The following is a 16,158-nucleotide window of genomic DNA, read 5'->3' as shown; positions in this document are numbered from 1 at the left end:
GGGGCCCGGCCCCATGGGGGCTTGCTCAGCCCTGCTGCAGGGATCCCTGGGGACGGCAGCGGGGCAGCAGCTGCGCTGAAGCGGCCCTCACACCGCCCCCAGCCCACCAGCCCCTCACCAGGCGTACTGGTGGTTTTGTGGAGAACCCCCCCAGCCAGCCCGAGGAAACATTTGCTTCGCATTTTTGAGCTGAAGGGCTGCTGTCGTGGGAGGGGGATGGAGCGTTCTGCATGCCTTCAGGCACGGAATTAAAGAAATCCCAGCGTCTGGCACGCACACAAGGCAAAGGCCGAGACCCATGGCCACGTCCTAAGATGGGGCTGCTGTTCTGAGAGGGGTTTGGTTGGGAGCAGCCTCCACGCAGCTCCCTGGGGCAGGGAAGGGGCTGCAGGCAAAGCCTGAGGCCAGGCTGCTCCCGGAGCAGCTGTGCTTTAGCGCTGCAGCCCCAGCCCCCAAAACCCAGCCAGGTTTTGGGGTGGCACGGCAAAGCCTGTTGACTTTACGTGCCCCACGGCCAGGAGCAGCGAGCCTGAGCAGGGCTGCCTCAGTGAGCATCCTTCCAGCCCTCCCTCCAGAGCCTGCGCTGCAAAGCCCACCCTGAGCCGAGAAAAGGCACATTTCTCCTGCACGGCTGAAAGGAAAAAAACCCCACCCAGTTTCAAAATGAAAGCAAGGAAATCCTTTTTGCCTTTATGCAAATAGGAAGGCAAGCGCTTTACCTTGTGTTTACTCTCCAGCTGCGCCTGCCTTCCCTCCAGCTTCCTCCTCTTTCCCTGCCTGTTCCCCTCACGCTTTGCGGATACTGAATGGTCTCTGGTTTATCCTTTGTCCCCAGCAGGCACAGAGCATGAGAGCACCCAGAGACCGTCCTCCCCACACACAGCCTCTCGCCTGCCCCAGCCGAGGAGCAGCACCGGCCCCATGGGATGCACCGCATGTCCCCAACGAGCTGCAGCCCTTTGCAGACCCCGTGGCCTTTGTCTGGGCACAAAGCACAGTGGAGGCCTTACAGGCATGGGCAGGGAGCTCACTGCCCCCCCTTCCTCACCACAGCCCCCCAGGCACCCACCCATTGCTCCCTGGCGTTTCCAGAAGTCGAGGTGTGTGGCTGCTGGGGCGCTGTTAGATCCCATCCTGCACAGAGAGCAAGTGTGCACCCCAACAAGAGCTTTATCCCATGACAAATTTGCCAAACCTCCTGTAACCACACAACCTGCTTCTTTCTCCCGCGTTTTGGCATTTCTGCGCTCAATAATTTATAATGAGGGAACCGAGACATCAGCAGAGGGGGGGAAGCGAAAGCAGCCCTGACCCGATAGAAGGGAACAACCACCAGCCATTTTAGATGAGTTTTAAATCTCCCACAGAACAAGGCTTTCAGGGCTCTGATAGAGGCTTGCTGATGGCCATTTCCAGGAATGCTTTATTTCCTTCTCCAGGAATAAGGAGGCAGGACGTTTTCTCTATCTGATCAGAGGGTTTTTCCAGCCTCTTGCCTGGAGGGACAGGCAGGGCACAACGCCACAGCCCAAATCCCCTCCAGCTGCAGCTGCCTGGCTGTGGGCCAGCCCCCCAACTCAGCTTTTTTGCTTTTTCAGTTCATTTTTAACCCTTGCCTCCTGCCACCAGCCTCGTTTCCAGCAGGGAAGAAGCTGGGTGCCTGAGGGAGGCAATGAGGGCAGCCCCAGCAGTGTTACACCAGGACATCGGCTCATTTCTCCCATGGATTCTGCTTCTCCTTGTGCTCGCCAAGGCAGCAGTTTCGAGAAGGGCTTTGTTAACTCTTCCCACTTCCCCAGTGCTCAACAGCAGCAAGGCAAGCTGCTCGTTTCTCCAGATCACAAACACTGAGTCTAAGAGATGAGAAATCATCTTTACACTACCAGGGAACAGTGAAAAGTGGTAGGGAGCTGAAGCAGTGCTGAGAGCACTGGGATATGCCTCATCTTGCTCCACTTCTCCCCATAGCTGAAGGCACTCCCAACCTGTGCATTAGCTTCAGCTGCCCTGGCAGGTGAGCTGGGCAAGGAGGCAGGGACTTCTCTGCGATGATACCTCCCTTTCTGCTGCTGTTGCTGCTTCTACATCAGCTAGCAGCCTGAGAGGCAGGAGCAGCAGCAGTCCCTGCAGTGCTCTGTCCATGAGCTGCTGAAGCTCCATCCTCTTCCTCTAGCTCCCCCTCAGCTACAGAGCACAGGGAACGACCCACTTGGGATTTTCTCCCGAGGAAACGAATGACTTGCTTCCTATGGTATTTCATTAGCAGCTGTAACAAAAGCCTGTGAAAACACTGCACAAATCACCTCCAGAGCACTGCGTGTTCCCCATTTACTCCAGAGGCTCCTCAGGACAGGCTGGGGAATCTCCTTAACCACAGCACACAGCTCAAGTTAGCACCAGCACGTCATGGGGGGGGGAAATGCTGCTGGAGCTGACCATGCTTGGACCGACAGCTGAGCACCCCCAAGGCAGAGGGCAGGGCAGGAGCTCAGTGCCTGCTGCTCACAAGGCAGGGGCTGCTTTCGTTCCAGCCCACCCCCCAGGGAAGGGATTCCCTTACCACAGCTGCCTGATGCTACTTTTGTGCCTGCCCTGGAGAGGGAGAATGCTCTAATCCTCCTACAGGCGTGTATGCAAACAATAGCACCCTGTGCTGAGAGCACAGCGGTCACTGCCAGTCAGCCAGCCGGGCTTCAGATCCGTTCAGCAGTTTGAGGATGTTTTAAGCCTTCAGCTGTAAAGCTCAGGTTCTCCTTTTCTTTAAGGAAGATCAAATCTGCCGCACCACCCCGATGAGACCCACACCAACACCACCGCTGCCATGCTGCCAACTGGGAGGGGGCAGAAATCCAGTTTGGGTATTCCATGACCAGTACTGAAATATTTTAACAGAGGAATGACCATAGTGGTCTTCAGCAAAAAGTCTACCTGAAGCTGTAGCTCCTGAAGCAATGGTTCAATCTAGGGCATGAAGACTGCTGTAAGGTCAAAGACCTTTCTCTAGAACTGAGATCTCATCCTCTTAATTTCATTTATACTTTCTGGGTCTACAATACACAATAAGGATCACGGGTTAGGTAAACAACTGCTTCTCATAACAATCCTGCTGCTTCAGCTCATTAGCTCTGTGCAAGAGATTTAGCAATTCTTCATTCATGCTTGCTAAACTATTTAGGTTTTCCCCCACCTGAACATTGTGTGAACAGATCTGCTCAGATATCTAATTGAACAGGACAAGAGAAACCGCACTACCACCTCAAACAACTAAGGCTGTAAGATTACAGATCACAGCCACCAGAAGTAGCTTGGTCCTAAGCATTTTATTCCATGCAACGCGAGCACAGGAAAGCTGAACCACCTCACAGTCGGCCCTGCTGTCAAACAAGATGACCTGCCAAGGTTCGTTCCAAACCACATTACTCCACAATCAAGGTTACAAGTGACCCAGTTCAGAAGATGCACATCTTGGTAGGGTTTTTGGAAGCATTTATAGGCAGAGGCCGTGGTTTTTAAATAAAAGTTTAATTCCTTCATCAGGTCTTAAGTTTAAACACAAATGCTGCTGTAAATCCTCACACCGCTGCTCTGATGTCCTGGCTCTTGGCTCTCGGGGCATTGGCAGTGTGGCAGCAGGGGCTCCAAAGGAGGAGGCAGGAATCAGACTCAGGAGAGCTCAGTGCAGGATGCAAAGCAAAGAAGCAAGAGACACACACTTTCCAGACAAACACCAATTCTTATACAAAAGAAAAACCCTACACTGTAATAGAAGTGTTAACATTGCCACAGGACAGGGTATGTAGGAAGGGAGAGGGGAGAAGTCTTCATGAAAAGGCACAGCTAAAGAAGTACTTCCCTAGGTCTTACCCACATTTTTCAGTTAATCCCACTGACACCCCAGCCCCCAGCGCCTTGCTAGTTACCCTAGCAAGCTATTTCAAGTTCCTTCTGTTCCCTTTTTCCCTTCCCCATCTCACAAATAAATCAGAGGAGTGCTTATAAAAACCACAGCATAAAACAGCTCGGTCTGTAACGCCGTAAGAGTCCAGGAGAGATTTAGCAGTTTACTTTAAGATTGTCTGGTACAGCTACTAAGCATCCAAGTTTTGGATGAGCCTTATTTTTACATCCAAGAGCCTCAGCCAGCTCTAGTTTTGGTATTTCTCTTTCAGGCATTTTTCTGCCTGCCAGATTGGTTTTAGATCAGCAGTTTTCCCAGTACTGTGTATCACAAGCCTCTTCAACCCACTGCCGTAAGCACTCCACAGCATCAGAGCCACCCTGAGGGCTTCTTCAGGCCCTCTAGTCCTGCAGCCTCCCATTCTCCCAGGTTTAGGATCTTTTACAAAGAGCAATGCACACAAGGCAAGTAATTAGTGACCAGGACAAGCAACCAGCGCATCAGTAACTTGCGGGACAGCAGGATTGCAGGCAGAGCTTAAGACAGCTGAACACAAAGCTGTTGCCTACTCGGTCACCCTAGCATCTAAGCAGGCACTTGCTAAACGCAACGCCAGGCTTCTGTGGGGTGAAGAGGCTCCGTTCACTGGTGTACTGGTAAAAAAGGATCAAGGTACATTTGCACAGCACATCAAGGTGCAGCCATAAAGTACATGACAGCAGTCCTTTAGTCACGAGCAAGGCTAACGGGAACTTGTGAAATTGAGGAACTGGTTTTAGTCTACCCTAAAAACTAAAGCCCACAACCACCGGGCATCCTCAGCGTAAGAGGGAGAACACCTGCCCAGGATGCACCTTCACCACTAAGGTAACGCAGCAAGACAGCACTGCACACACCAGGCTCTCACCATTTTGCCGTGTAGCATGTTAAAGAACATTTCATTTCTTCATCAATTAAGATGAACTCAAGTTCGCAAGCTACACTCACCTCCTTCCATTTCGAAGGAGGAAGCTGTAGCAGAACCACCTTCCAGGTGTCCCCAGGGCTCCACCTAGGGTCAAGCTTGGCCAAGATACAAGCCTTCCTCGTCCCTCTTCAAGGGCTTCTGTCACGTGTAGAGTGGTAAGAGTCAAAGCAGTCTCTTGGGCTCTTGCTGTAGATCCAAACCAACATGTCCTAGGGAGATCTACTTCCCAAACAATTCAGGGTGTGCTTACCTAACCCTGCTCACAGACAAACCCTCTCCCCCCCACCCCCCCAAAAAAATAATTGTGGCAATTAGCCATGTGTCAGTCCTGCTCTCCACAGATCTGCAGTATTGAGTCAATGCTACTGCCGAGCCCCAATGCACAGGGTTGCTGGTGGAGTTGGAGTGTTACAGAGATGAGCTTCCCCCCCAGCCTCCCCGTGTTGGGGTCAGAGCCAGTAAGCCTGACTTAAGCAGGAGGAGCTGTGGAGAACTGCACTGGAACAAGCAGAGTCTTCTACTGAACTTTACAACAAGCTGAACAACTTTTGGTTTAAAAAAAAGCCATACAAGCAGCAGCTGGCATCTGTTGTTATAAAGGGACATGGCTGAATAGGTAGGAGACAGATTCCCCATTATGAGTCCTCCTGATGGCCTCCGCGAGGATCATTGAGATGTCAATCACCTGGGGGGGAAAGAAAGATGTAGCAGGGTCACTGAGAAGATACATGAAGCCTGGCAGAATCGCCAGTATGTCAGGAAGAACTCCAAAAGCAAACTCATTACCCTGAATCTGTAACATGCCAGATGTAGAAAGATTAGTTCTACACAGGACAGGGACTTGTTCTGTATCACCCCAATGCTGTTCTACTGCAAGAAATACCTTGCTGATCTTCATCAAGATGACAGTCTGTTGTCACCTTTCTTTGCTGAAACTCCCTAGAAACCTTTTACCCTAGTCTGTTTACCCTCAGACTATCTTATTCATTTTGTGTGGGTTGCAGAGGAGTTCAGGCAGTCTACAGCACCATCAGATTGCTTCTCTTGAGTCATGAGGCTTTATCATCACTGCTAGAAGTTATTTTTTTCTTTTAAATCAGAGGTGAAGCTACTGTGCTCCCAATACCAAGTCACTGCACTGGCTCCACCTGGTGGGGTAAACCAGTTAACAGGAGGGGAAAAAAAAAGTCTCAGTAAACTCAGTAAAACTCTAGCTCTGAACCCCAGCACCAACACCTTTCACTACAATGCAGTCTCTCACTAAGCACCACAGTCACAGTGCATGAATTAAGTGAAATTGGTATTTAAGTTTCTTTCTCCTGGATAGTTTGCCTCCTAAGAAGGAAGGAAAAAAACTCGGAACTGCAAAAGCAGACACCATGGGACTTACAACTCCTGTGCTTCTGTATTTCCCAACACCAAACATGAGATGTTAGCCTAAGAGTGATGTGTAAGTAAGAGCCTGTAAAGCGACTCCACGGCAATCTTTGGCTACAGCGATTTACATACTGATTAGCAGTGGTGTATTTTGCCTATGTTAACTGTTAGCGTGCAGGGAAGTCAAAGCATCAGGTATCTTTTAGATGTGTTCAGCTGCAGGAACATCACCCAGAAGTTAGTGCTGATTAAGTTTGCAATCAGCTTGTAATTTGCTTCCAAAACCAGCTTAAAATTCCCTTCAGATTCAACCATTTGAGCTTTCTTTTCACCAGAACTCTGGGGTACTGGGCAGCCTGCTACACTTACAGCACAGTACTAGCTGAGCATTAGCAGTCCCATTTGCTTTTCAGACTTGGTGATGAGCAGGACCTCCCAGAAATTCTCCAAATGCCTTTGCCCTATGTATCTGCACTGCGAAGTCAACACTTAGGATGTCCTTGACTGTGTGTATGCTACAGCAGTACCTTAAGCTTCTGACAAACCTCTTAATGTCTGAATGCTCAGGTAAAGCTGCATCTTCCAGCTGCCTGTTCACACAGAAAATCCTCAAGTTGTGCCTAGCTCAAGATCCACAGCCATTTTTTTTTTTCTTCCAGGAAAGTTAGCCCCAGCTTCAGAAACAAAATGCCACAGTACTTTTCCTAAATAGAAAACCCAAGATACAAAACGAGCATCAAGAAATTGGCTGCTTGCTTTGATATGGATGGCAAAGTGCTTCTGCTTATCTTTGGCACTTATCTGAGCCATGTCCTGTGGAGTTGTCACCTGCTCTCAGAGAAACCAGCAGGACACATACACGGACTGAGACTGTGCTCCCTCTTCAGGCCACTCAGTTATTACCACCAGACAGCTCCCCCAGACCAGGCCTACTTCCTTCACAAAAGGTCTTGTCACAAAAAGGACATACAGATAAAAGAGATCTGCTTAAAGGATTGCGCATAGGCTCACAAGTACAAGACAGTGTTTCAAGTAGTCACATCCCTTGAAATTATGCTTCCCTGTGCTTGCTGTTATAAATTCAGTAGCTTCTCTGATCTTCCAAGGGCATCAGGAAAGGCAAGAACCAGACTTCTCACAGAGCAGAAATCCTTCTGGACTTTTGAAGTTCTAGTGAGGAAAAATAAGGCTTACACCCTCCTGCTCTGAAGGGTCTCACCTAGGTTATTTCACAACTGGAGCTGGCATCATTATTGGCTTCAGAAATCCCTACCTACTTCTGCTTGCGTGCTGTGTGTCATCAGCACATGTCCTTACACTATGGAGTGACAACTGCTTGCTTACATGACTGTCCCACATCCAATCAGTGATTGGAACTAGGTAAGAAACACTGGAAAAAATGACTTAAACTTTTAAGACTACCTGGATAAGGAGGTGTATTTTATCAGTGTACCAGGTCTGCTGTCATGCAGCAATTAGAACACGAGGACTGGTCAGCTCTGCTACTGAAACTATAGTCTGGTAACACTGCTGTGAGCACTGGACAGTATTATGAGGTTTTCCCCACTAACAAGGGGACAGACAAGTGCTACCATCCCCAAGGAGTGACAGAAGAGAAATGAGACACTCACCTGGATTTTAGGGCACTGCTTCATCTTGTCCTCCTGGGGTATTGTGTTTGTGACTACAACTGCCTCAAAACAGGCGTTGTTGATCCGAGATATTGCTGGCCCAGAAAAGATACCATGAGTTAAGATGGCATACACTTTGGTGGCTCCAGCTGACACAAGCCTATGAGGGAGGAAAAAGACAGATGAGAAATTTTTAACCGGTATTAAAGTACCATATGCTTAGGGGACAGACTACCTTTGATATTCCCCCTCCTGTCTGTTATTGATTTGGGGGAAGAAAACAGTTTAACAAGTACCATAAAATCTAGCACAGGCAAACTATACATTCAAAAAACATTATCAGTTCTGGGACATTTGGGCTAGACCATACTAAACCACCTTCTGTGACTCCTGCCAACACAAGGCAGCAAATACTACAGAGCATTGCATGTGCAGGCTTTTCTAATGGAGACAGCTGATGGCAAAGCTTGAAAAGCTCACTGCTAATAGAAATCCAGACATGATCTTAAGTTGATGACTGAGACGGTGTTTAATCCCACCAAATATAGTCAGAGATGGTACGTGACCTACTATTAAATTCAAGTGTGAGAAATTAAACATCACTAAGCTTACCCATCAAGAGCAATATCCACTAGCCATACCTTCCATATAAACTGTTTTCAAATGAAAAAAGGAGACTATTTATGGAGACCTCCTAGCTGTTCACGCAGTACAAAGTTAAGCTAGACTTTTTATCACGGATGAAATTAGATCAGTAATCAAGGAACTCCACTACCTTGTGAAACTCCACGTGCAAGTAATCTGATCAATTCATTAGTGATCATTAACAACAGTTTTTTCATTTAGGAACGTATCAGTCAGCCTTACTCACTTGTCTGCAGCATGACAGATGGTGCCACACGTGTCTGCCATGTCATCTACCAGAATGGCCACTCTGTCCTTCACATCACCCACCAGCACCATGCGGTCCACCTCGTTGGCCTTCTTGCGCTCCTTGTGAATGAGGGCGAAGTCTACATTCAACCGATCTGCAATGGAGGTCACTCTGAAGAGAGAACAGTTTCCAAACCACACTTAACTCCACACAATAGCTTTAGTCAAATCTCCGCTAAAACTATTAAGCACTAAGACTGCCATAAAAGAAGCTGTCAACACATCTGCTAACTGGTCTCGAGCAGGTCATAGAAGACAACTCTGCCACCTTGGCTTCTCCTCGAGCACTTCCACTGGAATCTTTGATCTAATCTTTCCTGATAACAGCGACTAGTAAAACAGTCTTTAACCTGACCACTGCAAATTAATTTGCATCTAAAGCTCAAAACAAACCTTAACTAGCAGGTTTGGCAAACCTCAAGCAACCAGAATGCTTGGCAACTTGTCATCTTTATAAAACTTCACTGGAACAGCTGAAGTTGTGTTAAGACAGGGAACTACTTGTGCTCATATAAGCACTCAATTGTCACGGGGCCAAAGGCATAGACGCTAGCACAAGGGCAGTGGCAGGAGTACACACTCAATAAAAGCAAGTCCACCACCATTTACTTTTGTTGAAGAGACCACAAAAAACCTTCTAGGAGGGATCCAAACATAATGTATTGATACTGATGAATAGCAAAAGAGTTTAAAAGCATTAATGGTAAGGAACAAAATGCACCTGCCCCTGAGAAATTCTATACTTATGAGCAGGTTCCCATCCTCAGTAGATCAGACTCATTGTCCTGGTAGTCCTGTGCAAGACAAACTGAACTCTTTACTAAGGTATTTAGTTCTGCAGCACCTCCATAAGATACCACACCACCCAAGATCATCGCATTTCAGCTTAAGGGGCTTTTGAAGAAGTCTCTAGAGGTCAGATTATAGCTGGCTGACTTGGCACTCCACATACTGCATTACACAACAAGTAGTTGCATAGACAAGAGGTTGTGTCTAATGCACGGACCACAACAAAGCTACAGGAAGGCATGCACTGCTCTACAGCAGTCGTATTGCTTGGCTGTGACAGGCAACTTAAATCACTCCAAGGTATGTGAACCAGGAACCATTTTGGTGTAACAGTACCCTGGATTAAAGAACGCATCTGCTTCCCTTGGCTGTCTGCTCACATGGAGCCATTACACAGAAGCATCAAGAATCAGCCCCAGTTTCTCCTAATAAGCACCTGAGAGCATTCCAAATTGCCCACAAAGTGTGGTGTTCATCTGCATGAAGATGGTAGATTATCAGACCATCAAAGCAGGGATGTGCTGTACCATATGCTGCTGCTCTTAAGAAAGTAACCATCTATTATCTTTGCTCTCAGGAAGAGCAGCAGCAGGCTGAAGTCACAGCAAGCAATTCAAATTAAGAGCAATAAAGCACGAAAATGCTTCACTAGACTAAGCTCAACACTGCAGAGAACAGCCTAGATCAAAAGGCATCATTAACCAGCAGGGGTAACCTCATCTTCATATAGGCAGATGAGCTACACGATTTCCTCCTTTTAACTTGCACAATTCCCCTTCTACTAAAAATAGTTTTAGTCCAACGGATGTAGTCATTGCCCAATTCCTACCTATGCACATGTGAGTCTAGAAGCTATTCAGCCCTCTGCATAGCCCAAGAAACCTTCTAAATATTCCCCAGGAAGAGCACTTGACCTCTCTTCCCTAGCTGGGGCAGACTGGCAGAGGGAAACACGTGCCTCGAGAATAAGGCTGCAGCTAGTTACAAGCACCCTCAGGAACTGCAGTAGATACAGAACCGTCTCAGCTTGCTCTGACAGCTTACCTCTTGGCTCCACCAGCATCTGGTGAGACGATGGTGCAGTTCTTCCACTCCGCGATGTTCTCTTTGATCCATTTCAGTACAGCAGGCTCAGCGTACAAGTTATCAACAGGGATATCAAAAAAGCCCTGCAAGAAAGACACCAGGAACAGATGTAGCTGAAGGTCACATCCCCAAAACAGAAGACAACTTCTGTATCATCAGCCACAGCCACCACCTTTCCACAGCATTTCCAGCTTTCCTTTCTACTTCTTTTGATGAACAGCAGGAGCCTTTGGGACACACAGTACAGCAATGTACAACTGGAGCCAGTTTAGCAGCACACATAGCCCTTTACATCTGACACTTACAACACGGACCTAGTTCTATCCTAAGTGGTACAGAAAACCAACAAACACTCTTTTCCATAGCCTAGCTGTCTGTTTACAAAGTCAATCTCTACAGCTTATTACCTACCCTGTTTGTATCTACAGTAAACCTCTGAAAAACCCTTGAGTAACATCTGTTTCTAAACTCCTGCAGCTGGTTACACAACTCCACACTGACCCAGCAGACTCCTCCAGGTAAACCTCAAAGGTCACTAAAAGCCAGTAAGTTAATCCCGGACAGGGAGCAATGGGCAGGAGAGTGGGAAGGAGTGCCTAGCAAAACAGGCCTTCCATGTGAGGTGCAGGGTAGATCCTTCCTACCATCATTCCTTCGGGGTGCAGCAACCCAGCAGGACGCTCATCTACACAAAACCAGTTATTTAACTGAACCTCACCACTGCTGATGGTGAACCCTGTGGCACACATCACAGCTCCAAGCCTCGTAGGGAAGAGAAATACCACCTTGGGCTCTGCTCTTCTATTTCATCAGCTTTCCCAAAATCTCAGCTGTGCTCTCACAGATCTTTCCATCTGAGACAAAATGTTTCTGGGCAAATTATAGCAGAATGATTGATACTGAAGTACGAATGGCTGCATTTTCAACTGTTAAAGTGACAGCAAGCCCACCTACTTCACCAGGCAGCTGACACCTGACCTCTCTGGACTCAAAATGCTTGTGGCAACGCAGTTATGTATCAGGTATCCTCCCCTTTGCCACATCCACCCCAGCTGCAATGATTTTGGTTTCTCTGTCTCAGAGCTCACTCAAGGCAGAAAGACAGGCCTACCAACTTATCAGCCTGCTGTCCTGCCTCAGCTTGGTGCACCTCTTGCTGTGTCAGAGCAGGACCTGGTCAAGGTTTCAGCTGCTCAGTGGGACCACTTGGTTCGCTAATCCAGCAAAACCCATGAAAAACTTTCAGTTCACTGGCAGCTCGGGAGAGGACTGAAGCCAACATAAGGGGAAGGGCAGAAGTGAATGGGTACAAGCAGCGTTGCCCACCTAACCAGTAGCAAACCATGGGATCACTGCCCTGGACAACTGAACCCTCACAAGCAGCTGTGCCAGCTCACCTGGAGGGTCACTGCACCCAGGGCAGCAGTACTGCCACTCACTGACAGGAACACTCACATCTCCCTGACAACTAAGCATGAGACAGCAATGCTCACCGTTCAAGAACACTCTGGATAAAGCCATTCTTCATCTCAAATCCTTCAAAGGACCAGTTGAGCACACGGTGTCACTGTATGGGGACAAAGCTGCACGCATCATTTACCTACCCAACATTCACTCACACAGGGCTCATTCTGCCTAGGCTGACAGGAACAGCTGTAATTTTATTTACAGATGAACCTGTTGCTCACCTCCCTGTACCCTAACTGACCCTGCAAGTCCCTTCCAGTCCTGATTGCTGTTGCAGCTAAAAAGAAAGATCACTAGAAAGCCTGCAAGGCAGCAAGCAAGCTCAGACAGAGCAGATAAGCACTTCTGATTTCAGCTCCTACCTGGATCTGAGATGCATGCAGGTCCATGGTGATTATGTGATCTGCACCTGCCACAGACAGCATGTTTGCAACCAGCTTGGCAGAGATGGGAGCTCGGCTCTAGTACAGGAAAAAAAAAACAGCATTTAAGACAAGTTCAACTCCTTCATCAAGATGTCAGCCTTCCACCTCTAGGCAATGATTCACGAGCAGTTACTGAAGGAAGTACTCATTAACATTGCACCTTCTCATCAGCTGGTGATTACAGGTTGGTGTATTTTCAAGCAGAACTGCATCTTTATGAAAAGGTGAATCTGCAGTCTGAAGCCCTTAGGTTCAAGTAAGGGAAAGTAACTTTTATCTGTTCTACTACATATTCAACTTCATTTAAAGCTGCCGGGCAGTCAGGATTTTCAATGCATACACGCATCTCCCCAGGCAGAAACCTTTATCTAATCCCTTACCTTGTCCTTTTTGTCCTGCCGAGCATAAGGGAAGCAGGGTATGACAGCTGTGACTCTGCTGGCTGAGGCGATCTTACAGGCATTTATCATGATAAGAAGCTCCATCAGATTGTCATTGATTTCACCACAGCCACTCTGCACAATGTAGACGTCCTCCCCACGTACGCTCTCACCTATTTCCACGCTGGAGACAGATGGGGAAAGAAGAATCCAAATAGAAATTAAAACCAGCCATTGCACGTCTGCAGAGCGACCAGGGGGCTGCATTCCCAAGGGTGTGTGGGTGCTGATGTGCTATCACCAAGGGTGCCCAGCACCAACGCTGCTGCTTATTTGCTCAGTGGCCATTCCACATCACTCACCACTCAAATTTAATGGTTCAGTAAGGCCAGAAGCGCTCAGCCTGTACTTTCGAGCTCAGCACAAGCTGAGCATGTAAACACCCTCAAACACTCCTCGTCCCTCCGAATCACAGAAGTACAACCAGCCCTGCTAAAAGCAGCAGCGCATAAAGGAAGCGGGGATGACGGCCAGCCAGCAGGGAAAGCCGAGCCAAGCTCCTAACAGCAGCTATGCTGCAGCAGATTATTAGATTTAGAGTCATAACAGCTATTCACTGGCTTGAACAGAGAAGCCCTCAAGCTTTTCACTTTGGAAAGGCTTTTGGGGTTAATTTCCTCCTGGATGTAATGCACACTAATCCCAGCTGATGAGGGGACTGAATACAAGCCAAAGGTCCTGTTTGCCAGCAGCAAACTGCCAGCTCCAGCGCCTGTTCCAAGACACCTGCGCCAAAGGCAGAGCTGGAAAGCAAGCGGCAGCCTGAGCTCTGAGGCTTCCTACAGAGAAATGCTGGATAAGGCCTTTTGTGGGAGCAGATTAACTACCAAGCACTGCGACACTGGAGTTTGGGGAAGCCTTGCACGGATCTGGAAGGCACCAGGAGGCACCCAAGGGAAGACAAAGTCCTTGCACAGTTTCTCCTTGTGCTGGAGATGCTGAGCCATCCTGCAGCTCGCTGCCACACCAAACTACGAGCAAGTGGGCAGATGATTGCCCAATGCACTCCTAATGGCTTCAATTTTACAGCACCTTAGGGTAGATCTTTACTTTGATTTTATTCTCTCATCTCCCCTTCAACATGGTTTTGCTGACCACGTGGCCTTTAGGGTCTTGCTGCTCCATTTCCACCAGCACACTGCTGGTTCCAAGTAACTTTGCCATTTTTATTGCGCTGACTTGCAGCATACACCAGTCTATCACGACGAATTTCAGCCAGCAAGGAAACCTCCCACCGGGTGGGTGTCTGAATTAACAGTGAGCCCACAAGCCAGCTCCCGCTGTACTCGGAGCACCTAATATCAGAGCTGGTTAAAGACATTCAGCATTCAAAATTACCCCTGGACTGTTCTGATAAAATAATCTCGTTTTTTTCAGGCAAGATGTGGCTATAAATTTCTTAAAGTAAGATATCTATCAGATGTTTAAAGGCCCCATTAGATCACACAAAAACCTGCTGGCTGGTCACCGGGAACGGGTAGGGGCAGTTGATGAAACCCGATGAGAAGCGCAGCGGCACCTGCTGTAAATCATAACCCGGCTCTTTTTACAGCTCCTCACACTGCTTTTCAAGCATGGGGGGTTACAATCAATCCCTGTGCAATGGAAACACAGCTTTCTGCGTTTTCCTTATCCTGCAAAAAAAACACATGGGCTGCAAAGGCGAGGAGGGGGTTGGGGCAGGCACCGAGGGCCGTTTGTGGCACACTGCGGGCAGTGTTCACACGCTGACTGCGATTTCCACGTGCGGATTTCAGAGTTTAATATTATTTTTTTGCCTCCCCCTTCTAATTTTAAGAGGGATTTTGGTAGCAAAAGGCAGAAATGAAGCCAGATCCCGGCTCCCCAGCTGGGGCAGGCCCCATACATGGCCTGTCAGGTGCTGGCTGCCCCCCCCCCCCGGGGCAGAGCCCACCCGAGGCCCCCTCGAGGCCCAGCCGCGGGGCCCGCCCGTGTTCGCCCCCCCCCTCCCCTCCGCACTACAACTCCCAGCAGCCCCCGCGCGCCGCCCGCGCGAGGCCCCATCGCCGCGCCGCCCGCGGGGGCCGCCGGGAGGTGTAGTCCGCCCCCCGCCCCCGCCTCACCATGTCTCCTGGTTGCTGAACTTCTTGGTGACCACCTTGCCCAGCTCCAGGCCCAGGCGGTCGGCGATCTTCTGCGACAGGTCCTGGTGCGAGCTCCCGCTGAAGATCTTGATGTTGGGCATGGCGGCGGCTGCGGCGGCGGGGGCGCTGCCCTCCTCCTTTCCCTTCTCCTCCACCTCCCTCCTCTTCCTCTCCTCCTCCTCCTCCTGCGCCCCGCTCCGCCTCGCACCGCGGCCCGCTGCGGCGCGGGGATCCACCCGGCTGCTGCCCGCGGACGCGGCACACGGAGCGCAAGCCACGCCGGCCGCGGCTACTCCGCCATCTTACCCCTTCCCGCCAGCCGCGCGGCCCTTTTATAGACTGCCCGCCCACCCAGCCCCGCCCTAGCGCGCTTTCCATTGGCTGAGCGGGAGCAGGGGGAGGGCCCCCCTGCCGGCGCACCAATGGCGTGAAGGGAGGGGTGGGCGTGGCTTGGCGCCCCCCGCCGCACGCCTAAACAACGGCGGAGGGAGGAGGAGGGCTCTGCGCGCGCGTGCTCCTTCAGGGGGCGGGGCGAAAGGCGGGAGGGGCGCTTGTGATTGGTCGCCGCCCGCCCGCTCGTCCGCCGATTGGTCGAAGCGGCCGCGGCAGCATCCGGAGCGGGCCGACGGCGCTGCCCCACGTGGCCGGGAGGGGTAGAGGCCGCCTGATTGGCGGGCGGGCCCCTGCCGCCATGATGGCAGCGCGGCCTCGGGGGGCGGCGAGAAAATGGCCCCCGGCGCAGGGCCTGGCCCCGGTCCCTGTGCGCCCGTTTCGAGACATAAAAAGTCACAGTGATGGTGGATGCCCTGAATTGCAAATAAAGAGATTTTTTTTTTTTTTTTCATCAGTGTGAAGACCCATGGGTGCTATTTTAATAAACTGTTTAATTTCTGAGGGTTTTTTATATTTATAATCACGGTTTTTGACCTAATCCTGCAATTAGTCTCTTGTGAGCTCCCAGTCTGTATGTGATTATCGAAATTACTTTAGGTTTTATTAAAAAAAAAAGTTTTAAATACACAAAACACAAGCACCAAACA

At 49.6% G+C, this 16,158-nt stretch overlaps 1 protein-coding gene across 1 annotated transcript; it reads right to left on the bottom strand.

The window, feature by feature from the left end:
* Positions 1 to 3,503: 3,503 nt before the first annotated feature.
* PRPS1 (phosphoribosyl pyrophosphate synthetase 1) lies at positions 3,504 to 15,406 on the bottom strand. Its single transcript, XM_084293990.1, has 7 exons — positions 15,098 to 15,406; positions 12,954 to 13,137; positions 12,511 to 12,609; positions 10,640 to 10,764; positions 8,745 to 8,918; positions 7,874 to 8,033; positions 3,504 to 5,550 (listed from the first exon to the last, which is right to left on the bottom strand). Exons 1-7 carry the CDS (start codon positions 15,217 to 15,219, stop codon positions 5,458 to 5,460), a joined length of 957 nt encoding a protein of 318 aa, XP_084150116.1. The 5' UTR covers positions 15,220 to 15,406; the 3' UTR covers positions 3,504 to 5,457.
* Between the last annotated feature and the right edge of the window lie 752 nt (positions 15,407 to 16,158).

The sequence above is a fragment of the Netta rufina genome, assembly GCF_964035555.1.
Source record: "Netta rufina genome assembly, chromosome: 12".
Taxonomy (NCBI): Eukaryota; Metazoa; Chordata; class Aves; order Anseriformes; family Anatidae; genus Netta; species Netta rufina.
Note: the sequence above shows the minus strand (reverse complement) of the source record. Positions and strands in the feature narration are given on the sequence as shown.